A 24,688-nucleotide genomic window follows, 5' to 3' on the forward strand; every position below is an offset into this window, starting at 1 on the left:
CCAAATAGGGCAGGCCTTTCACATGTTTGTATAACTTGAGTCATAAGTTGGTGAGAACTTGCATACAGAAATGAGCAGACAAACAAGCTATATTCTGCAAGGAGCAGTATAGGTTTACTAAAGGAAGGTCATGTTTTAGTAATCTGTTCATATTTTATAACAATGTAACGAGCCAAGCTGGATAAAGGGAATAGATACACTATGATAATGTTGTATTTTGCTAAGGCATTTGATACCACACGAAAGGCTGTTGCATAAACTGGAGAATATGGGATTGGAATATAATCTTTTGACTTGAATCAGGGGATGGTTGACAGATAGCTAACAAAAAGTGGTATACAGTGGGTGTGAATCTGCCAGATTTAAGGTGATCAGTGATGAACCTCAGGGTTCGGTCCTTGGGCCATTATTGTTCGATCTGTACATTAATGACATCAGGCAGGGTCTAACATCAGATGTGCAATTGTTTACCGATGATGCGAAGATAGCAAGGGCAATCAGGTATGCTACTGATATCCATCACTTACAAAATGATTTGAATAGGCTGAAAGTCTGAGCAAACAAAATGGCTATCAGTAAGCGTAAAGTTAGGTACTTTGGCATGACGATATCCAGTGGCATATGAGCAGGGTTATGCTATAAGAAACTGATGAGACTAGGGATCTTGGTACAATGGTGGACAGGAATTTGAAGTTCAAAGGTCACAGAGCAAAACTTGGAAATACAACTCAGAGAATAATTGCGATGTTGAAGTGAACCTTGACATATAAGGATAAGTCATTTTACCTCTTTATAAGGCCTTGATAAGACACACCTGGATTACTGTCAACAGATTTGCTCTTAGGGTTTCAAGTGGATAATGAAGCATAGAATTTTGAAAAGAAAGAGTTACAAGAAGAGTATCTGGATTATGAGATTTAGATTATAATGAAAGACTAAGTATGTGGATTAAAGAATTTAGTTAACAAGAGAAAGAGGCATGATATTATAGAAGTCAATAAACTTCTGAATGGGTGTTAGAGGATATTGTCTGATGAAATTTTTTGTTATATGGAAGGTGGGGAGAAAATACTGGGGCATCCATGGCAAAGTTTGTTTGCAGTCAAGAAAGGGGTAGCAGCTAGGGTTTCCACTCACAGAATAGTGAGTGAGTGAATAGTTTGCCTTTAGAGGTAGTGTGTGCATCTAGTGTGAATGAATTTAAAGGAAGGTATGACAGTTGGCTAGGGTGATTTATAGTCTCTCTTGATGAGTCCTTGACTCCCTGGAGGTCTTAGATGATGATGATAATAATAATAATATATATACACAGAATATGAATTATATACAACAGAACTAACAAAAACTAACAAATTTAAAAACTCACCTGAATATGTAATTCTAGTGGTACAGGGCGTACATTTGGATGGAAATTAAAGGTTGAATTTGTGCCTGCACCAAGCCATTGTGCTACGTCTTTAGCATTAGCAAGTGAAGAACTCAAAGCCACAACGCGAATCTGGCGTTCAATCTGGGATGAAATGTAGCGCATACGAGAACAAATAACCTCAAGGATGGGCTAAAGAGTTTTATGAAAAAAAGTTATTTAGACATTCCCATTTCTGATATAAAAACAGAAAGTTAACACATTTTAAATATATCAGTTACATGTTTAGGCTTGTTCTACATATATTTTTTAGAAATTAAGTAACCAGTCATTCTAATAAATGAGACTATTAACCTCAGCTAACTACTGGATATAAAGCAGTAAGCACATAAGGATGTAATAATTCAAGAATTATGTATGAATGAAGTATGAACAAATAATACATTATGCAGATTTTTGGCTGTCACCATGAGAAAATAACTACATATATGCTGTTATGCATAAAGGAAGGCGTGTTAAGCAACATTTTAACAGTAATAAAATGTCTTTCATCTTCCTACGGTATGCATTAAATCTTCAGATGTTCTGCAAGAATGGTGATAATGCCAGAATTGCAAGCACTAATTACTTTCACAAAGTCAACTGAAATATGAACTGCGTTCTGAGATATGACAAGAGGAGGGAAGAATGGTTTTAGTGCTATTTCATTCAAAACAAAGTCTGAAGACTATCTTGTCTTGTGATTTACCCAGAAAAAGAGAAGAAAATATCAAATTCCCACAGGTTGGAGGGAAAAAAAGTCACTAAGAAACAGTTTAGAAGGAAATCCCAGCTCAAAAGCAGTTCCAAGACAATAGCCCAACAGCTACAAGAGCGAGTAGCTTGTAATTGTTCACAAGTACATTTGCTCTTGCTATTCTGGAGATGATCACTAGATATTCAACATTTGTTGAGGAATAATTTCAATTTCCTTATGGTGACAATCACATGAGCAATCATCTTAATTAAGAGGATTTAATTACAAAATCCTTTCAGATATAATCTTTGCTAAATTTTGAGTGATTGTATATTAGTTTGTGTATAAAACTTGCTAACACCTTTTAGTTCCCAAAGAAGGTGAGGCCATTTAGTCCTAACCAACTCATAAATGTCAGCATCGGCTCAGTTGGTTGAAAGGATGCCCACAGACAAGTAGAGTTGAAACAAACTCCAACTCAATATGTGTAGAATTCAAAGCAAGCACCATCAATGAAAAAGGAATTAATGGAAAAAAAGTGGAACTGGTGGAAGAATTAGAGAAACGATAGATCAACATAACTGGTATTATCGAAATTAAAAAGAAAAAAAAAGTGAGATTCTGTTAAATAAGAAATAGCATGTTCTATTTGGGCAACAGTGATCAGAGAAAGGAGGGATTAACTATTTGTGCTTATGGTCCCAGAGAAGATTCTATTAAGGAAAAGGTAAAGAAATTTTCAAAGACATCACACAAAGCAGGTTCTTGGAGAACTAAACAGCAGAGTAGGACATGAATACCAAACATACAGAAATGTTTTGAGAAATTCAGAGAAAAGAGAAAATCTAATAGCAATGGCAAGTACCTATTAGATTTCAGTGGCAAAGTGGAATCTGGCAAAATGTACAGGAAACTATTTAAAAAAAGTTTAGAAATGTTTAAAAAAGTTCAGATGACAAAGGTGATATGAGAAATGAAGATAAAGATATTTCAGATAAGCTAAAAACAATTGCAAGTACCTATTAGATTTCTGTTCAGGACATTGACAAGTCCTTACTAATACTATGCTCCAGTATAAAGCTCTGCACAAATTTATATGGAAAGAAGATCCAAGAAATAAAAGTCTCAATGAGGATCCTATTATTGAGTGATATCTTCATGATTGTTCAGGACAGAAAATATAGAAATAGGAGATGATCACCATTTAGTTCTGAGAAGATTAAAAATGAAATTTATATCGGAAAGAAATGCTTTAAAAAGAACCAGGGCCTAGTAACTTTCAGAAGTGTAACTCTAACCTCAAACAGTTCCTAATTTTATACAATCTGTCTGACCAGTGAATACCGCTCCCACATCTGGGGTGGTGCCCTCAAGAGCTGCTTAAATACACTGGATTCTGTATACAGAAAAGGCAATCAGGCTGATCAATGATCCCACACTTGATTCACTTTCATACAGGTGCTAGTTTCCACTGCTTGCATCCTCTACAAACACTTCAGCTGTTCATCAAAATTAGCATCAATAATATTCCCATTCTCTATCAAATCAATTAACATAATTAATGAAGCCATATCGCTTACTTTATTAATTACATATAATTTACTGAACTCACTAATATTTTGCTGCTTTCTACCTAGCAACTTCTGAGCACAAATTACAACTGTGACAAGCATATAGAAATCAACTAGATAGTTGTTGAAACAATTCAACTTGCAACTGAGAAAGAACTAATATCCTAACAAGATATCCTTGAAGGGACCAGATGACCATAAAGTTAATTTGGAGAAGTCAGGCTATATTTGGCCTTAAAATGGCTGTCTCCCAGATCTTTGGCAAATTCATGTAGCCATACTTGAAGTTGAGGAAGTGCTTCATAGCCAATGCTGATTCTAAAAAATAGTCACTCAAACTTATGGTGATGCCTTCTTCCATTTAACCTTGTGTGAAGGAATATCCAGGGAATGGTCTGCTGGTCCTGACTTGACACGTAGATCACAGACGCAATTTTTATGCTTTTCAAGGGAGATGTAAACAGATCTACACTGTTTGGAAAGAAGTCAATGGACACCATAAGGTGAGAAACAAACAGCAAGACATCCTCTTTCACTGCAATGACTGCAGAAATCCAACAGAACATACTTTCCACAAGCATACATACAATAGCAATCAATGGGAATTTTGGACCATTCTTCCTGTATGCATGTAATGAAGTCCTGAACTGTTGTGGGATGGACGTCCCTTGACCTTGTGCGATGCTCCAGTTCATCCCACAGATGTTCAGATCAGGGCTCTGTAGAGGCTAGTCAAGTGTGGCGACATTCATGTCACAAAAACCATGCATCCATCCATCTGCTTGGTAGAAGGTGTAGTGTGATTTGTTGCTCCATAATGCAGCTTTCAAGTTTCCATGTCCCATTGTACATGCTCTTTTTGCACCACTGAAGACGACATTGCATGTTGGTTCGGTAATGTGGGCTTACATATTGCAGTCCTACCATGGAAACCCATGCTGTGAGCATTGATTCTGAATGTTTTTTGTGCAGATTCATGTTCTTCCAGTCAATGCACAGAACTCTGCATTCAATTTGTAAGCCGATGAATGGTGGTTTTTACATATTATTCTTCATAGCACCCTACGACCACGTTCAGAGAGTATGGTGGGTCGTCCACTGCGGGTAACACTTGCAGTTGATAACTCACCACACTCTTTGAACATGATCAGAGATTTGTTAACAAATGAGGCCATCCCAGATCAACAATCAGTGACACCATATGTTAACAATCTACTAAACAAATAGGCCTGCAACATGGCATCCTATCATAATGCCTCTTTCAAACTCCGTCAGTTCCTTTTTAGAGTCATTTCACCCACACACAGTTGCAATGACTTGAGGAGCATCATATTCCTCCAATTTATATTGGCTACAAATATGTGACAAATTACATAATTATCTTCCCATATGTATGGAGTTTCTATAAATCTAAAGGATAATAAATCTTTTAGTAGTTGTGTCCAGAAAGGGAAGACACTTGTTACTGATTTCTACAGTGAAGTGTATTTCTGAATGTTTGTTTTAATGTGCTAAAAATGTATTTAACGTGCCTAGGCCCAAAGCCAAAGGGTAACCATATCATCTACATGGCACAGACAAACTATTTGTTTATTTGCAGCTATGATGAGTGCTTGGTTTTCAAAATGTTCCATACAGATATTAGCTAGTGGAGGGAAAGAGGTGAAATCTTTGCTGTCCCACCTCGCTGTTGGTATATTTTTCCTTTCCACAAACAATAACCAGAATAAATAAATGGTGAATCTGAATAATTCCAAAATGTCACATGAGAAATGTAGTATAATAAGGTTCAAGGGTCTCTTTCATCATCATCATCAAATTCCTGACATGTACCCTCAAGGGGTGTACAGGATATGATAGTACTACATGAAAAATTTGCATCATTACTAACTTCCTGTCAACAATTTTCCTCCAAATAAGTCTGTTACTTGTCAAGACGCCAAAATTATCATATCTTCTATTTTTATCATCAGAGGCACTTTGTACCATATCAATCCACCTATATCTTGGTCTTCCTCCGGGTTGTTTTCCTGCCAACCTGGCAGAGAACACTTGTTTTGCTAATCTTTAGCAAAACAAGTGTTTTGCTAAAGATTAGCAAATTCTGTTCAAGTGACCATACCACCTGAGATTAGCTCTGCTACGTATTCCTGGATGCTGACAATGTCGAGTTCTTTCCTAATATCTTCGTTTTTAATATGATATTGCCATTGATGCCATCTGTTCATGCCTCTAATCTTTCTCAGGACTCTTATATCTATCTGCAGTCTCTAGTCTTTGGTCAAGTGTTTTACTTCTGATTTAGCTCTCAGATCCATAAGTTAAAACTGGTTTGAACACTGTATTGTATTGTACAGCTAATTTAGTGATTAGCTGACTAATTTCTCTCTTATTCCATATGAATTTATTCAATTGACTTCCTACCATAACAGCTTTGTTCATTCTGTTGTCTATTTCCATATTTAATTTACCATCTTCACTAAAAATCAGGCCTAAGTAGCTGAAATGTTTTACTTGTTCCACTGGTTCCATTCAAAACACAGTTGACATTTTCAACGATTCTACCTATTTTCATTGTCTTGGTCTTTTTATTGCTGACCTTCATACCATATCTATTACAACAGTTATTCAATTTAGTCAGGGAATCTTGCAAACTTGTAGTGGATTTATTCAGAAGTATAACATCGTCTGCATAAAGCAAAGAGCTGACATTAACATCTCCAATTCTGATATCATGTTTAATACTACTTTCCTTCATAATGTGATCCATATAGATAATGAATAACAGAGAGGATAATGTACATCCTTGTCTCACACCAGATTTAACATTAAACCATCTTCCTGTACTTCCTTCAATTCTAACTGCTGACTTGCAACTCAAATAAAGACTAAGTATTGCTTGATATAATGCTCCATCGATGCTATATAACTGTAGTGTATTGAATAGCTTCTCTCTTTGCACCTTGTCATATGCCTTTTCCAGATAGACAAAACTTAAATACAGATCTTTGTTATATTCCCATGTTTTCTCAACTAATTGTCATAAAGTGAAGATCTGATCCTGACAACCTCTATTTCCTGAATCCAGCTTGTTCTTCACCAAGATTTTCTTCCACAATTCTTCTCAACCATTTCTCGAGTATACTGTCCTAAATCTTCCCTGGAACACTCAGTGGGGAAATACCTCTGTAATTCTCACATTCAGTTTTATATCCCTTTTTATATATGGGTACTATTAGACCTCGACTCCAATCATTTGGACTTCGTCCCTCTGTCCAGGCCTTCTGAACTATGCAGTGCAGTCACTGTAAGACTTTTATACCACCATACTTCAGCATTTCTGGTCAAATATCATCAACTCCTGCCATCAATGCCTTTCCATATTTCAAGCCTTTGATGGCTTTTTCTACTTCAAGCATGGATATGTATTCGTGACTGTATGTCTGTTGAGTATTTTTTACCACTGTGCTATCACTGCCTGTTTCATTTAGTAATTTTTCGAAGTAATTACTCCACACTTCAAGGATATCTTTTTCTCCCGTTTTCATGTCACCTTTATCATTTCTAACTCCTTTTACAGCCCTCTTTCCTCCATTTCTAAGCTTCTTCAACACTCTCCAGAATATCTTACCGCCTTCTTGATATTTATTTTCTATGTTCTTGCTAAAGTCCTCCCATGACTTTTGTTTAGCAAGTTTTACATAGTGCTTAGCTTTCTTACATTTGTCTCTGTATTATCTAAGAGCACAAGCTGACTTATTTGCCAGGAACTTTTGATATGCTTTCTCCTTTTCCTTCACTGACTCTTTAATTTCCTATGTCTACCATGGAGTTCTGATTTTTCTATCTTTGCAGACAACCTCACTACATGCCTCTCTGGCTGAATCAATCAGGGTTTTCTTCAAGGTTTGCCACTGAATCTCCAAGGTTTGGTTCTTGTTCTCAAACTCTTTCATTTTTTTTCAATAATCTCTGCGTATTTTAGTCTATACAGTTCACATCTGAGAGCTGCTCAACTTTTATTCGCTTTAAAACTTTCTTACATGTCATTCTTTTCAATATGAAATTCAATTTTATCCTGCTCAAGACTAAATAGTGATCGCTTGCAATTTCAAATCCTCTGTACACTCTGGTGTCCTGCACCAGGGAGAAAACATCACTATCAACAATAACATAGTCAATGACACTTTTCTTATTCCTTGCCTCTTCCCTCCATGTGAATTTGTGCACATTTTTATGTTGGAACATGGTGTTAGTAATAACCAGTCCATGTCCTAGGTAGAAATCCAACAGGTATTTGCCATTATTATTAGCTTTGCTCTTTTCTCCAAATTTTCCCAATGCATTTTTGTATTTCTGACAATCACTTCTTACTCTGCTATTTAGATCCCCAACCAAGGACCAACTTTTACCTTAGTAGTGTTGGATCCTACTTCTAAATCTTTACCTTGGATCCGACATGTTAATCACTATGATGTTCTTAAACAATTTATAAGTTATAAGTTGATTTCTAATTCAAATATAAAGAAAATTTATATTTAAAGACTGCGCCACTTTATATCTAAATTAGTTCAAGAATTGAAAATAAACCAACTCACAACTATCTCTCCTTTTAGGTGTTAATATTATATATACTGGCCGAGTATATTTGACTTATTTATCACTCCCGCTTTGGTTCGAATATTTTATGAATGGTGCAGTAAAAGAGATTCAGGCAAAATACAACTTTAGATTAACAAAAACTAACATTTAATTTAGAATCACAAATTTTACACTTAAGATCAAATCACTAAATAAGTTATTATAAACACTTCAGCCTTTCTGATAATAAAGTCATACGAGCTCAGACAATGGTAATTCTGTTATCTGTAATACATTCTTCTCACAGTTCCTTTTAACTATTTAATAAAATTCCTTAATGATCATTCGCATCAATATCTCATAGTTCTTTAAGTTTCAAATACAATAAAAATTGCAGCAATACCTCTTTACAAGCAAACACTTATAAATACACTTTAGCTTATTTCCGCAATAGTTATTGTTAGTATAAGGAAATTCTAGGATGAAACTCGCACACTTCTCTGCAAAGGAATATTAATGGTTGGAATAATCTTACCAATAATCTTCTTTCTTCATGAACTTACACACAAACATTTTTTTTTAACTGTAAAAACTTTAAACAGTAAACGGCACTCATTAAAATAAATCTTCAAAGCATTAACTGAATTAATTCACGGTCACTATACACATAAACAAACATTCTTGCATGAAGTACTACTGATCACTCATGAAATAAGGCAACACACATTAATTCCTTAACTGGAAGTTTTATATGCACAGTTGTTCACTCTTCCGGCATTCAATTAATTCTTTAGACACTACAATTCTAAACACAGCTAACGGTAAACTTCAATTTTACAGCCTCTACTATTCTAGTAACTCTGTGCTTTATTTCAAGATTCTGTGTGTCCTTGACAGGTCAGCCCTGAAATTAAATATCAACTCAAGTATTGCCAGTCTATTTAGTAGTCATTCAGCTGTCTTCCGTAGCTATAATTGTTATTCTACAATTTATTAGCTAACCACCTCTCGACTAGTAGACTTTATTAGCTGCTTGAGTGATTTGCCGACTCGCTATCATCGCACTGTGATTGCTCCGATTCCAACCTAATGCCGATCCTTCTCTTTTCTGTCTCTCTTATTCAAATTTCTTTCAGCGTTCATCGCTTTTTATATCCATTCTTCCCGCCTAAATTGTTCTCGTGATTTCTTTCTAAAACTATTTTCAATAAACCTCACATGGTGTTCCAAAACGTGCTCGCTCACTTACATACGTTTCCATGACAACAAAACAAACAGGAATAAATAGAGAATATTTACATTTCAAATAATGCGCAGTTAAATTATCAAATACAAGTTCTTATAATATTAACATAGTAATAATTAAAATAGCTTAATAATATTTAATACAGTCTTTTCATTATTAATACATATATCTTGATTAAATAATTAAATATTAGACAAAATTAAGGTAGTTATATGAATATTAAATTATAAACAAGTGATTTACATTAAATAATATTTACAAATGTAGCCTTTGCCATGGTGGGTTATGTTGGATTCTGAGGAGAGTATTAATAATTTAAATTTCTCTTCATTCAGAATCCAACAGTAGAACCTTCTGTGGGACCATAGGCACAAATAAGTCTCATTGTCCAGTTCCCCATTCTCATATTTGCCCACATCACTATTTGAGACTGCCTGCCATTCAAGAAGATTAGCCTCGTATTTTGTGTTGAATACTATGGCTACTCCTTCTTTTCCTTGATTGTCATTGCCTGAATATAACATTTTGTATTTATTTCTCAGAAAGATCTCACCAGTTTTTATCTTTTTTGTTTCAGTCACCCCCTATTAAGTTGATCTGGTACTTATATAATTCCTCAGCTAGCTCCATTTCTTTGCCATTCAGGCTTCTTATGTTGATAGTACCGATCTTTAACTCTGGTGATGTTGAGTTGGGATGTGCTTTCAATTTGTTCCTGTAGCTGACTTTTTGCTGTTCGCACTGGTTCCCTGGCGAAAACAACAGGGGCCTTGTTTAACCGGACGACGCCCCAGCAGGCATGAAATTCTCTCATGGTGTACCCTCATTTAATATTGTGGTTTAAGCCAATAAGAATACAATTTGGTCTAAATCCCAAATCCAGACCATCCTCGTTCATTCAGTATCCTGGTAGATACCCAACAGGGTGCACCACGAGAAGGTGAGGATTGGACATTAGGTCAGAAGTCCTGGTCGGTTCTCTGCATTCCTTTAAAGGCTATGTGGAGGTCTCCTCTCAGTTATACAGCTTTGCTTTGACCCTTAAACACCCCAGGTTTCTTTCATATTAATTATTAATATTTTTAATTAATAATAATTATTAATTAAAAATATTAATGCCTTACAGAGAAGAGAATTTTTAATAAATGTGGGTTCCTGTGGGTGGGGGGGGGGAGTGATTTGAATGAATGTTTGTAGGATGGAGCTATCAGCTACTGAATGAAGGGGGCATTAAATTTGTGAATTTTAGGAATCCCATATATCTGAGGTGGTCTGATATAAGATTTTAGCTTTTTGGTAATTTCTTTTGAGACTGGTAGAATCCCAATCTATAATATGATATGTACAGGAGTCTTTAAGAAGAGTGCTCATTAATAGAAATAGGAGATATCATAAAATAATCCACCCTTATTTCATAGTGAATGTATAAAATTTACAAAGCTCTCAAAATATACTACAGAACTTATGAGAGTATGAAGGCAACTCAGCAGTTGCCTTGGCATAGCAACTACTGAAGACAAAAGCTCTACCCAGAGGTCCATATATAAGCCTTTTATTAATGGTAGGTTTTGGCTTTCCACTATGAAATGAAGGATGATTTATAATATTCCCTATTTCTATTAATTTATGTCTCTGAAATGAAGCCCTTTTCAATTATTATAATTACCTACCACTGGAGAGCTAACTTATGAAAAATACAAGCCTCTGACACAGGACAGCTATGATATTCAACATAAGTTATTTGCTTTCTTAAGGTTTCGACCTGATCTCTGTTGTGAACCAACAGTTATCCTTCTGTTGTCAGTGTTGTAATCTGTGCTATGAAGATGCTAGGTGGAAAACCAGCAAAAAAATTCAATAAATTAATTATATATATTTTTTATTTTGGTGCTATTTATACAGTGAAGCACTGTTATGAATATAAACATTAGTAATGTGGTTGAGCTAAGGGCTACATAATTTGGAATCTAGTGATTCTGAGGTCACTTCATACCTTCAACAAGTACGGTAGCTTGCACCAGGCAATAAAATGCATCTACCACCTAAATACATTCACAAACATCAACAGTCATGTTGGGTATGCGAACCCTAGGGACACTATTCACTAAGCCATTCAGCCTAACAAATCACTATATCTGATTATAAATCATCAACAAGGAGACATTTCTCAAGTGTTCTCTAATTAGGTTCATTTATAATGAACCTAATTAGAGAACCAAAATTAACAAGGCACTTCTATCTTCTATGGCCAGAATATTTCAGGAGTTTAATTATGTGGCAGTGTTTGCTGTAATGAGCAGCTACTGCAATTCTTTAAGAAATGTTAAAATACTCTACAAAATATAAAAAAATGAAGTACATAATTATTCAAAGTTCTTCTTCTTCTTCAGCTGCTCCCATTTCTATATGGGGTTGCAGTTTCTGATGAGTCTTTTCCACTGATTTCTATTGTAGACTGCATCTTTGTCCAGGTATTTCTCCTTCAGATTTTCCTCTACATTATCTTTCCAACTCTTCCTGAATAATAAATAATAATAAAATCCAGCCTGAATAAAATTCAGGCTGGATTTTATTATTGACTTTCCTTTCCACTTCACCTTTACTATACTACTGCACCCAGATATTTGAATTTATCTACTTTCTTGATGACCTCTCCATCAACACATCTTCCTCAGTGTCGAAATTTTGACCATACACCTAAATCTAAATCAAATCAATAGTACAAGGATTAAAACAAAAATAATACAAGGGGTAATCTCTCTTTCTCTCTCTCTTTTTTTTTTTTTTTTTTAAATCAGAGAGAGTGCACTCAGAGAGCCAAATGAGTAATAGTAGTCAGAAGATGCCAGATCAGGGCTAGAGGTGGGATGGGGCAGAACCAAATGTTTTAATTGCAGTCTTTGTGTGCAAACTAGTGTGACATCATCTGTGACCATGGAGAAGGAAGACCTCATTCATGTTTCCTGTGGGGTCAAACACTACAGATGCACATTACTTCAATATCTGCAACCTCTCCACATACCATTCTGAACTGATCATGATACTCCTCTCTCCAATTCTTAAAAGTAAGACATTTAATGATGATTTTACTACTCAAGTGCCTGACTCCATCTAACTATACTTATGTCAACATATCATCATCATAAGCATTTTTAGATGGGTATGAATTTCAACCAGATGCACATCTTTTGAGTAAGGAATACAATCACCATTCTCTGCTTTATATATATGCATTTTTAACATATAAGCTGCCATTTTGAACTACTTGTGTGCTACACTCATGTGACTCTGACCACGCTGGTGGAACCAGAGATTACCTGAGTGGGCAGCAGGTTCCACAGTGGTGGAACCTACTGCCCACTTAGTGATGCATAAAACTTTCTGGCATGCTGAAATTTAAAATAAATAAATAAAATAATAATAAAATAGGAGGCATTACTTTTGCATTGCTTTTTGTATAATGATACAGAAGTGTTGAGTGATTTTTAAATATGAAAAAAAAAAAAACCTAAAAAAAAGTTAAAAAGTTACCCCATCTTCTCCTCCAATTAATTGAAGCTCATCAACAATGAAGACATTGATATTTTGAACATTTTTCCTCTGCTTCCATCGCCGTGATAAAACATCCCATTTTTCAGGTGTACTAATGACAATGTTACCCTACATAAAGGAAAGGTTTGAAAATCAATATATAAAAGGAAAAAATATTTCATGGATGTTATATATACATATTTTGTTTCCACCCATGAAAAGCTTAAGACCTAAAGTATATGGTGGTATCATGTAAACTGGGTGGGCTAAAAATTTAAATCAGTTTTTCTAAATGAACAATTTCTGTTCTTATAAATGGAATATGACATTTGTATACCATTTTGGACATTCATAAGCTGAAAGATGATCTCACTCCAAGGTGAATGAAATCAGCTACTGCTTAAAGCAACTCAAAACATACAATATACAAAGAAATGTTATTCACCTGGTCCAAAAGACCAACATTATTATTATTATATATTATATTAAATAATCCACTATAACAAAAGAAATTTCCAAAATTTAAATCATCACTGCTACCTGATATGTACTGACAATAGTGGATACTGGATGCTATGATAGCATTACTCATTTAAGTTTACATTATTACCTAGTTTCCTATTATGAATTTTCTAAGAAATTAATCTGCTGTTTGTTAGATTTCCAATATTGTCAAATAATGCATTTCAGTCTACAAAGGTACTAATATATTACTGCATCAATCACCTCGATCTTAGTCTTCCTGAAGGTCATTTCCTGACATCACATAGATACTTTGCAAACTATTCCTTTCCCATCCTCATACATATCATATCTGAACACTAACAATGTCAAGTTTAATCCCAACAACTTTATTTTTAACACGACTCTACCAATGATGCAATCTGTTCATTCCTTTAATTCTTCTTAGAATCTTTAATTTCTTAGAACTCTCATGCCTATGGTTTTTCGTCCTAGATCATGTGTTTTATTTCTAACCCAACTATCAAAACCATAAGATAAAACTGGTTTATAAGTTATGTATATGTGTTTAGAATTTTGGATAATTTCTTTCTTAATCCATATTAATGTATTCAACTGGCTCCCAACTGTACCTGCCCTGGCTGTTCTATTATCTATTTCCAAATTTAATTTGACATCTTCAAACAGAATTATGCCTAATTAACTGAAACATTTTACTGTGTCTATACATTCTCCACTGATATTTTCCATGTCCCATCTTGTTTTCATAGTTTATTATTATTATTACTGATTTTCATAGCAAATTTGTTACAGCAATTATTCGATTAAGTTAAGAATTTCTGAAAACCAGTAGTGTAGTGGGTGTATTTATGAGAATAACATGCCTGCATACAGTAAAGAGCTGAGTTTAGTATTATTATTGCATGGGTACATCCATGGAAACTGAAGTTTAATGCACATGACCCAAACTATGCACACAATATATATTTTACCTTTCCTTGAACCCACTGACTGTCAGGGCACTCACAAATGACTATGACAACCCATTACACTCATTCACTGCTCTCCGAGCAAAAAATCTATTCCTCATATCCTTGTTAACCACACTTTAAATCAATTTCCAGACATGATCTCTTGTTCTTCCCCCTCTAGCCACATGCATGAAATATTTCTTCTGCATCAATCTTATAAAATCCTTTAAGTAAATTAAATGTATCCCTCGTGTTTTCTCTTTTCCTCCTATCAACCAACTTTTGCAATAAATCTTCACATTATCATCATAGGGAGCATTCCACAAACCACTCAATGACTTGGTCGCTCATCTCTAGATCTGATCCACTACTTCCTCACCCCAAGTGACTGCATCTGAGCACAGTAATCCACATGTGGCTGTATAAAGAGGAATGATAACTTAATTATCTCTGACTGCTTGTTATTGTGTTCATCAATAACCAAGTAATCTCATGAGTTACCTTGGTCACCTTAGCAATATTCCCTCTGAACTTAAATCTCTCTACCAACAACGTAAATCCCCAACTTTATCAATGTGGTACACAGTTTGAAATCTCATCAGAGCCATGCTGTGGGTAGGAGGCACCTGTATGCAAACTTTTTGCGAAAACTTTTATATATACTTTTGAATAAGTAAAGCCGTCTCTAAAAATTCGGATGATCCCTAGGCCACTCAATTGTGGGCAAAAGACCGTCCATCTCATCGTTGGCTCCACTCAGTGATGGCCTTCCACCCACCACTGAGCAGAACCGCTCATATTCCGAAGAAAAGCATTCAGCGACAAAGCCCCCTCACTGGGCCGTGCCGGAAAACACTTTTCCCGGAGACTCAAATTGCTCCCTTAAGGCAAAAACATTAAGAGAGCGAACTCATAATGCCCCCCCCACCGGTTTCAACCTTTTTTGAGGTCTCCTCAGTGAGTAGCTAGACCCTAAATACCAAGGTTTTAGTAATACAGAGCCTTATCAACTTTACTTATGCAGGTTGCTAAAAGGTGTTTTTATTTTGAATAATCTCTGGAGGAGATATAGATGTAAATAATTTTTTTTTTACCTTGGGAATAATGTATATTAGGGTTACCAAGTAATTTTATAAATTTGGTTATTTACTCCTAATCCCAAGTAAGCAAACAGTTAAGTTTGTGCCTGAAATGTAGGCAACTCATTGCAAAGGTGGATAAAGGTCTGATCACTATTCTTAGTATTTTCCATAATGTAAAGCACATCTCACTAAGAGATGTGCTTTACATTACCTGCATAGGTAAAGCTGATAAGGCTCTGTATTACTAAAACCTTGGTATTTAGGGTCTAGCTACTCACTGAGGAGACCTCAAAAAAGGTTGAAACCGGTCTGGGTAGTGACCTCACCCATAATGTATTGCAGTATACATCTCTTAGTGAGATGTGCTTTACATTATGGAAAATAATAAGAATAGTGATCAGAGCTTTACCCACCTTTATAATGAGTTGCCCTGGTGTTGCACCACCTTTAGACTTGAACTACGTTTCAGGCGCAAACTTAACTGTTTGCTTACTTGGGATTAGGAGTAAATAACCAAGTTTATAAAATTACTTGGTAACCCTAATATACATTATTCCCAAGGTAAAAAAATTTATTTACATATACACATATATATATATATATAAACAAAATTACATTTATTTTAATATAAAAAAAAGTATATATAAACAAAATTACATTTATTTTAATATAAAAAGAAATATTACATAAGAAAGATAATTTGGATATATGCTTTTAACTATATAACAATTAATACAAATGTAGATTTATTTTACATATTTGTCCGTCTTGCTTTAGCCGCCACAAAATTTTTAATAATATCCTTAATGTCTAATGAATCCATAATATTATTTTCAATTGATATAACTGATAAATCCTTTAGATGCTCTCCAGACATTGTCGACCGCAAATAATTTTTTATTAGTTTCAGTTTTGAAAAACTTCTTTTCCCCCGATTCCACTAAGGATATTGGTAATGTTAAATAAATATGCATCACAATCGCAGTATTCGGAAATTCGGTTAATTTATTTTCGTATATATAATTTAAAACATCCTGAGGAGCCAACTGTTTTTTAATAAAACATTGCAAAGTTTTTAATTCCTCAAATAAAGTCATACCATCAATATCACGATTGTTGCTCAGTTTTAAGTGTGTTTTAAATAAAATTGTTTCATTAAATCTTCATCGCTCCAATCTTTTAATTTGCTAATGTCTCTTATAACTTTAAAGTCCTCGCTATGTTGTTTTAAGAGTATGAATCTTTCCGTGACTGAAGTTACTGTCATGTCTAAAATCGCGAAGAAAAAATTTATTTTAAAATTTTGTTTAGGATCATGCCATGCGTTGTCTCATCTGATGCTTCGTAACCAAATATTTTTGTTTTTATTCTTTTGTGAATGTCTGGAAAAATAGGATCAATATTAAGATCATTTGCTACTTCTTTTGCAGTTCTAATAATATTTTTAAAATATTGGTCTGTTCAGCGAGTATTTAATTCTTGTATAACATAATCAAGATTTTCTGTACTTTTTCCAATATCAAATGTCAGATTCTGCATTATTTTGCTTGCAACCTCCAACCCAATACACAGTTTTGCAGATGACGGCATTGCACTCCTCTCTTTCATTTGATAAACCTTACTCTACACAATCACTTCAACTTAGAGAACATCAACCACCACCTCCGTCAATTCTGATCTCCGAGCCATTCTCCAATGGGATTTAGATAACCTCATCAATTTCAATGCTAATAAAAACCCATTTGTGTCCTATCTCTCATAAAGAAAGAACCATTTTTCCCGGTATTCTTTTTGATGATACCGAAATTTCCAAACAATTTGAGATTGCTCTTCTTGGAATTACCCTGACATCAAGCCTCTCCTGGCATAAACACATCACAACCATTGCATCCTCACGCTTCAAAAAAAAAAAAAAAAAAAAAAAAAAAAAAAAAAAAAAAAAAAAAAAAAAAAACTAGGATTTCTCTTTCGCTCAAGATGTTACTTCACCCTGAACAGCTGCTAACACACAAATCACAAAAATCCACCCAGCTATTGAATACTGCTCTCACATATGGGGTGGGGTCCCTAAAAGCTCTCTCAAAATGCTTGACTCAATACAGAGGAGAGCAATTAGACTTATCAATGATCCATTTCTTACCAACTCACTCCCCACACTATCACAGAGACATTTGGTTTCTGCAGTATGTATATTCTACAAATATTTCCATGGGAAATGCTCATCTGAAATAACATCAATAATTCCCCCACTTAGTGCTAAGCTTGTTAGAACACATGCAGCTGCTGCTCAATATCCCTTCACAGTGCACCTTGAAACAAACAGAACAACTTTCTTTTCCTCTTCCTCCATCCCTACAACTGCTGTATGGTGGAACAGTCTTCTCCCTGCTGTGTTTCCCAAGGAATACAATATACAGTCTTTCAAATCAAATGTAAACAAGTTCCTCCTTTCCGAACCCACTACCCATATACAGTACTATAGGTTGATCAATCAACCTCTCGTGTATGGGCTCAACAACAAGAACAAACATTTTCATAGCACACAAGCTGACATACCATCCAGGCCCAGTGCTATATTCACATTCATATTTTTCAATATACTGAGTACCTTTAGTTCATCTACCTCAATTCTCACATCACTAACTGCAAAGTCACCAACTGGATGATACACCTTGCAAAGTGATCACTTAGTAACTCAACTATTTCTGCTTCTGTCACTTTCCTGTAGTATTATCTTTCCATAATCATTCTTTCTCTTACTAGCTAAGTAGCAAAAAAAAAAATCTTTTGGATTTACTTTGGCCTACTTAACTAATTTTCTCTCAAAATTTGATTTAGCTTCCATTAACATACTTGTTACCCTTCTTGCTTGTGCTTTATATTGCTCATGAGCATGCTAATCACCTTTTTGTTAATGTTCCTTCTGCAATGCTGTCTTTTCTTTTTTTTTTTTTGCAATGCCTGCTTTATATTGCTACTCAACCACTTAATTCCTACTCAGTTTATCCTCCTGACTCTGGATACGCAGCCTGATACTGCTTTGCTCAAACAATTCCTGACCGCTTCCCATCCAACAATGACATTCATTCCATGTAGCTTCTTATGCCATGGTACCGCTCTAAGTTGTCTCCTAAGTTTGTCATAATCACCAGCTTTGCAGTCCCACATAAATCATTTTCTGACATAAAATTCCACATGTTGAGCAACCTCCCAGGACTAGACCACATGGTCACTTTCCCCAATTGTAGGTAGAGTTCCATCTGTAGTTATACACAGACCTTCTGATGCTATTACCAGATCCAACACTCTCAAACCCCTGGTCCCTTCCATCATGTGCTGTTTCAGGTAATTATCCAACAGACTCACGAGATTCACGTGAGACTCATGAGATTGGAGTAACCTTCAAACCAATTAGGACAGTACAGAATATGTTACTCACCTAAAGACCACAACACTTTCAACAAACACCCTGCGGTTTACAATATCCTATGTTCTTGTGGCCTTAATTACGTGGGACAAACTTCGAGAAGTCTAGAAATAAGACAGAAGGGGCACAATGAAGACATCAACAACAACAGAGAAGACAGTTCAGGGTTGGCATTCCATTTTTCCAACATTCACCACAACATTGAATGGGACAGTAGTTCTATGTCATACATAGAAGACGACTACAGCTCCTGCAAAATAAAGAAGCCACGATGGTAATCTGCTCACAAGGTACCCTGAACAGAAACCATGAGACGATCCTATGTGACATTTGGAAATCGCTTATAAGATCTCTCAACACATCAGAGTTTAATTTCGCGGCTAACTATAGGGCGCACCTGCTGAATAATGACTGACCATGTGCCAGCATTCACGCTCTACGTATTTATATTGTATACCAGTCCCTATGCATTCGGTATTTTTACAGTTATGTATTGATTCAAAGCTACTAGTTAACATGGCAAAACTAGTTGGTTACTAGTTGTATCAAACTCCGACCAATAAAAGCCCAGTTCACTTATCCTATTAAATGAAATAGTACTATCTTCTAACTTTCTTGCATTATTCTAAAGGATGCCATACACATATCCAAAAACAGGATTTTAATCTGAAAGGATTATTATTTTTCTTTTATACTATAAGATACAATTAAATACAGGAACAAACTAATTTCTTGCAAACATCAAATAATATATGTCAGAACAAATATAAGTACCTGTAAAATACATTCACAAATCAATTCTTACCTTTGCAAGCATTTTTAAATCAGTGCCTGTTTCACCTGTCAACATGACTACCTTCTTGCCAAGTTGTAGGCCAAATTTATTGTTCCAGTCATTGTATATTATTTCTGAAAGTGGTTCTTTGGGAGTAACATAAACACACCGACCATCAGCATTTTGAGAGAACAGACGTAATATGGCAAATTCTGCACAGATAGTTTTCCCACTTCCAGTTGGTGCTCCAATAAATACATTATCATCACTATTATATACAGAATTAAATACTGGAAATAAAATGAAAAACAAAAGTCAATAATAAATAAACATAGTGATGTGGGTAAGCATCTAATAAATAGGTCACTTAAAAATTCACACAATAACACAAGGAAAGGAGTGAATAATATTTATTCAAAGTCATCAGTGACAACAGGCATAGAATAAAAAGTAGAACCAGAACAATGGATTAATTTAAAACAGTGAGAGTTGCATGATTTTATACATAAATCAGCACAAAGCAATAACAAAAATATTGTATTATTAATTAATTTTAAAAAAAATGTATGATTAGAATAAGACTTCTGAACAGCATGCATGAGGTGAGAAGATTTTTAACGATGTGACTATACCAGGAAAGGTCATAAGTAAAGGCTAGTCAAGAGAGAATATGATCTAGGTATTATCAAAGATAAGAGAAGATAAAGTAAGAACTTTCTGTTTGAGAAAGATTGCAGGTGAAGGTGACCAGGTGACCAGGTTACTCACATGCCACTAAAGAATAGTTTGCAGATATACATTTAAGATACTAGAGATCTTAAAGGAGTGTTTGATAAATAGGCAAGAGGAATGGGATAAACCGTTATCAGCAAAACTATGGATAAGGTTAGAAGTGTAAGTCATTTATGTACAAGAGCAAGAGGGAAGGTGATAGAACAGTCATGTGAGCCCTCTCGAGTTTGTGAAGTCTGAAGAGAGGAAGCCATATACCACAGTATGTAGCAATTGTTAAAGATAAAATTGGTTACCCTATTACAAAGTGGAAAATTATCTCCTTGTATGAACACCTCTGTGTCTCTTGGAGATGAGAGAGATAAGTTTTGAGATGTAAAGAGAAGAATCCACACTGGAGGTCTATTGACAGAATTCATATTGTGAGCAAGTGGTGACAAGCTGACTGTTAATGAACTTCTCATTATTTTAGAAAGGACTGAGGTTGTTTCCCCAAATACAAAAAAGATGGGGGGGGGGGGAAGGGAGAAAGAGAGAGAAAGAAGGGACCTGCAAATGTATTTCCTTCAATGCCTGAAGATTGTGGGAGAAGGGGAAACAATGTGAAGAAGGCCACTCCAAATTGCTGAATTAAATGAAAGAAGCAGATAAGAAGTTGGCTGAATAAATCTGCAACTAAAGGCTGAACCAGTATATGTTAGTGTTACTACAGACTTAAAAAGTAAATAAACAAGAGTGACCAACTAGACAGAGCATAGTGCACAGAAAATGGGCTACTAAAGGGCTGTTGATGCACAATATATAGCATCTCGCAGTAAAGTCATCCCTATCTTCTTATCGTATAGTCTGTTTCCACAAACAGGACTCTGGCGAACACTGTATAACCCTGCAAAAGTATAACTTCCCTATTTGAAGGAAATGCTGACTAGACCACTACATGGAGGATGTCTTTCATCACCCAGTGAAATACCACCACCTTGCTTATTAGAGGCCTAAAGTGCCTATAGCTATGTTTGGTCACTAGAGCAAGGGTTCTGGTTTCTGGCCTACTCTTTGATGACATACCAATCACACTGTACGTACCCTGACAGGCCAGCTGCTGGTAAGGGCACAGAACTGAACCAGTTAGTAATGAATCTGGAAGCTTCCTGATCAGCTAGCATTAAACCCTGCAGCTATGCATGGACAAGAGACCGAGTTCCATTTGTGTAGGTGATATATTGTATATTTGCGAGTTTGTCACCTCTCATTACATGCTACACTTCCTTTTTATCTCTTCCCTGCCACATACAATGAATCACAACTCAAAAAAATGCAATTTTACTGTGGAAAACAAAAATTCTCCAACAAAAATAATTTTTTTAAAATAATAGTAATCCTCATCATAAAATATACAAAAAATTTCCAACCAAAAAAAAAAAAAAAGTTTTGGCATCTACTTCACCAACATCCATGGCCTAAACAGCAATATAAACAATGTGCACTACCACATACAATCACCTAAACCAGAATTACTATTCCTATCAGAAGCCCACCTGGCAACCTTAACAACCACTGTCCGCCTCAAGTACCCAAACCACACATATGCATTCATCAGAACTGATGTACCATGCCAGAGATTGCAAAACCTCGAATCTCCACTGCTTGATCTGCTTTTGCTCAAAATTTCCTAACAAAATCAACCAGCAGTTTTCACATGCTCTCTCTATTGCTCTCCAAATTCAGTTAACCATTATGACCTCTTCAACTATCTCTGAAAAGTTCAACTTACGGTCAAAATATCCCAAATAGTGAGGTCATCCTTCTTGGATGACCTCACTATTTGACAGACTTCAAATATTCGACTCACAGACTTCAACATTCGCAATGGCTTCCGTTCTCCAGTTTCACTGATCAAGCAGGCAGGAATGCTGAGATATTTGCCATTAGTAATGACTTATCACAGATCATCAGTCTCCCTACCAGAATACCTGACAATTTTCCTCTAATTTTCCAACACAGTCGACTGCTTCCTAACAAGCTCTGTTTCCAAGTACATATACTGTAGATGTCAGTTCTCCTATTGGCAACTCAGACTGCAACCTCATTCAAGTCTCTTTTACCACAGAACAACCTTCACCTACCAGTTCCCACTCTCGTGTCCTTTGGCACTACAAGGATGCCAAACTGGACAGTTTCCTTGATTTCTATTCCTCCTTTTCATGGTCCAACTACTACTCAGATCAAATAACAGAAATCATCCTCAGAGGAATGAAGGCTTTCATCCCTTATTCCACTCCAAATCTCAGCCACCATCCAAGCCATGCACCAATTCTGGCATTAATGTTCTTCTCTCTCTCCACAATAATTATTAAATATTTTCTTTCTTGTATATTTGTGATACTCATCATAGAACTTTCCCATTTCTTTAATGAGAATGGCTTACTGACAGTGCAAAAGCTTAGGTGATCTTGAGAAGAAATCTTTTTTTGTCCAGAAATAAAGTACAGTGGTCTCTCAACTATTCAGGCACACTGGGAAATTTAACTTGATGGTCAGTTACTGAGTATGGTTAAGTGAATATATATTTGCATAATACTGTTCTAGGAGTTGGATGAAATATTGATTTATTATTATTATGTAACACCTCCAGGGAGTCTGAAGACTCATCGAGAGAGGGCACCTACTCCACAAATCCCCGTCTCCACCACTCAATCCACCAACTACAGTGAACCACAACTACCACCATCATTATCTACACTAGTATTTTCACAGACAATCACAAACATCGATGCTCATGGTAGGATTCGAACTGGCAGCCTCTTGGCTGGAGAGCGGATACTAACCACTCGGCCAACCAGGCTGGTGAGTGAAGAATCAAAGAATTTAAAAATTAGTTAATTAAGAAAGGACTGCTGTTTAGATTATTGCTCAACTATATAATAATATAATTATTACATTTGCACATTACTGTAGATTTAGTAGAAATGGGAGGAGATGCATATATTAATTTGACTGATCAGCTCCCATCAAAGTATTAACAGAGGAGGTAACAATGCAGAAACCAAGTGGCTGATCAGTCAAATTAATATATGCATCTCTCCCATTTCTACTAAATCTACAGTAATGTACAAATGTAATAATTATATTATTATAAAGATGGTATTCTGGTAAGATGGTACTCTCCAATTAATGCTTTAACAGTGATTGCAGAGCCACTAACAGATTAATTGAGTGAACTCCGAGTTAACCTGACTTAAAGTACATTGTTTTACTTTTCAACTGTTCATCTAAGTGATTACCTCTCTCTTAAAACATTGAAAACAGTTGAAAAGTAAAAAATTGTTGATTTTGGAAGAGGGTTCTTTAGAAGTGATGTGTTTGCACCAGGACAGGCTAGAAGTAAGGGATCATTCCAAGGGGAGGGGAGGGAGAGAAAGAGAGAGATTCAGTACTGACTGTTGAGGTGAGTATTACTAAAGTTCAGGGAAGAACTAAGTTTTTTTTATCTCTCCCAACAAAAAATTGTGTTTTGGAAGAACTAAAGTTAACTTAGGTTATCGCCATACCAACGAATCAGTGTTTAGGGCATGGTTGGAGAAGATCTTGAAGCACAGGACATTTGAATATTGCAAGGTCTCATATACCCTTCTTATATACATTCCTTATATATGAGGAAGAGGATGGGTGATATAATAAAGACCTAACAAAGAGAAACATCCACCATTGAAAGCAAGTCATAAGATGGTACTCTGCCATTAATGCTTTAACAGTGATTGCATAGGCATTAACAGATTGAGTGACCTCTGAGTTAACCTGACTTAAAGTACATTGTTTTACTTTTCAACTATTTTCAATGTTTTAATATTTTGCCTTTATATATTATTTAATTTGTTTATCCATGAGATATATAAAAATAAATTTCACATGTGAAAATAAAATAAATTTATCGCATCTAGTTCCTGAGGTAAGACAAACAGAAAAGCTAACTATTCTTGTTTATTTTATTACTGGTTGTTCAACTTGAGTCTCAGCATCTCAGCACATGCAGGGTTTCTAATGACAGGAAGGAGAGCAAGATAATTCTATTATATAAGGATACAGATATAGCTAATTATAGACATATCTTGGGTGTGATCATCAAGGTAGGAGAAAGGATGGTTAGGAATTGCAACCAAAGGTTGGTAAGCACAGTGGGTTCCTTCTATTATGGACAGCATGGTTTTGTT

At 35.4% G+C, this 24,688-nt stretch overlaps 1 protein-coding gene across 1 annotated transcript in view; it reads right to left on the reverse strand.

Annotated features, from left to right (window-relative positions):
* Positions 1–24,688, reverse strand: part of Brr2 (U5 small nuclear ribonucleoprotein l(3)72Ab) — a 486,889-nt gene that overhangs the window by 165,964 nt on the left and 296,237 nt on the right. Inside the window, exons 28-30 of the mRNA XM_090392214.1 lie at positions 19,779–20,038; positions 13,032–13,160; positions 1,367–1,558 (exon numbers count right to left, since the gene is read on the reverse strand). Of these exons, the coding sequence (XP_090248340.1) occupies positions 1,367–1,558; positions 13,032–13,160; positions 19,779–20,038 (581 nt within the window). The remainder of the gene's footprint in view (positions 1–1,366; positions 1,559–13,031; positions 13,161–19,778; positions 20,039–24,688) is intronic.

This window comes from Typopeltis vanoorti, chromosome 5 (assembly GCF_054136105.1).
Source record: "Typopeltis vanoorti isolate ZY-2024b chromosome 5, IOZ_Tvanoo_1.0, whole genome shotgun sequence".
Taxonomy (NCBI): Eukaryota; Metazoa; Arthropoda; class Arachnida; order Uropygi; family Thelyphonidae; genus Typopeltis; species Typopeltis vanoorti.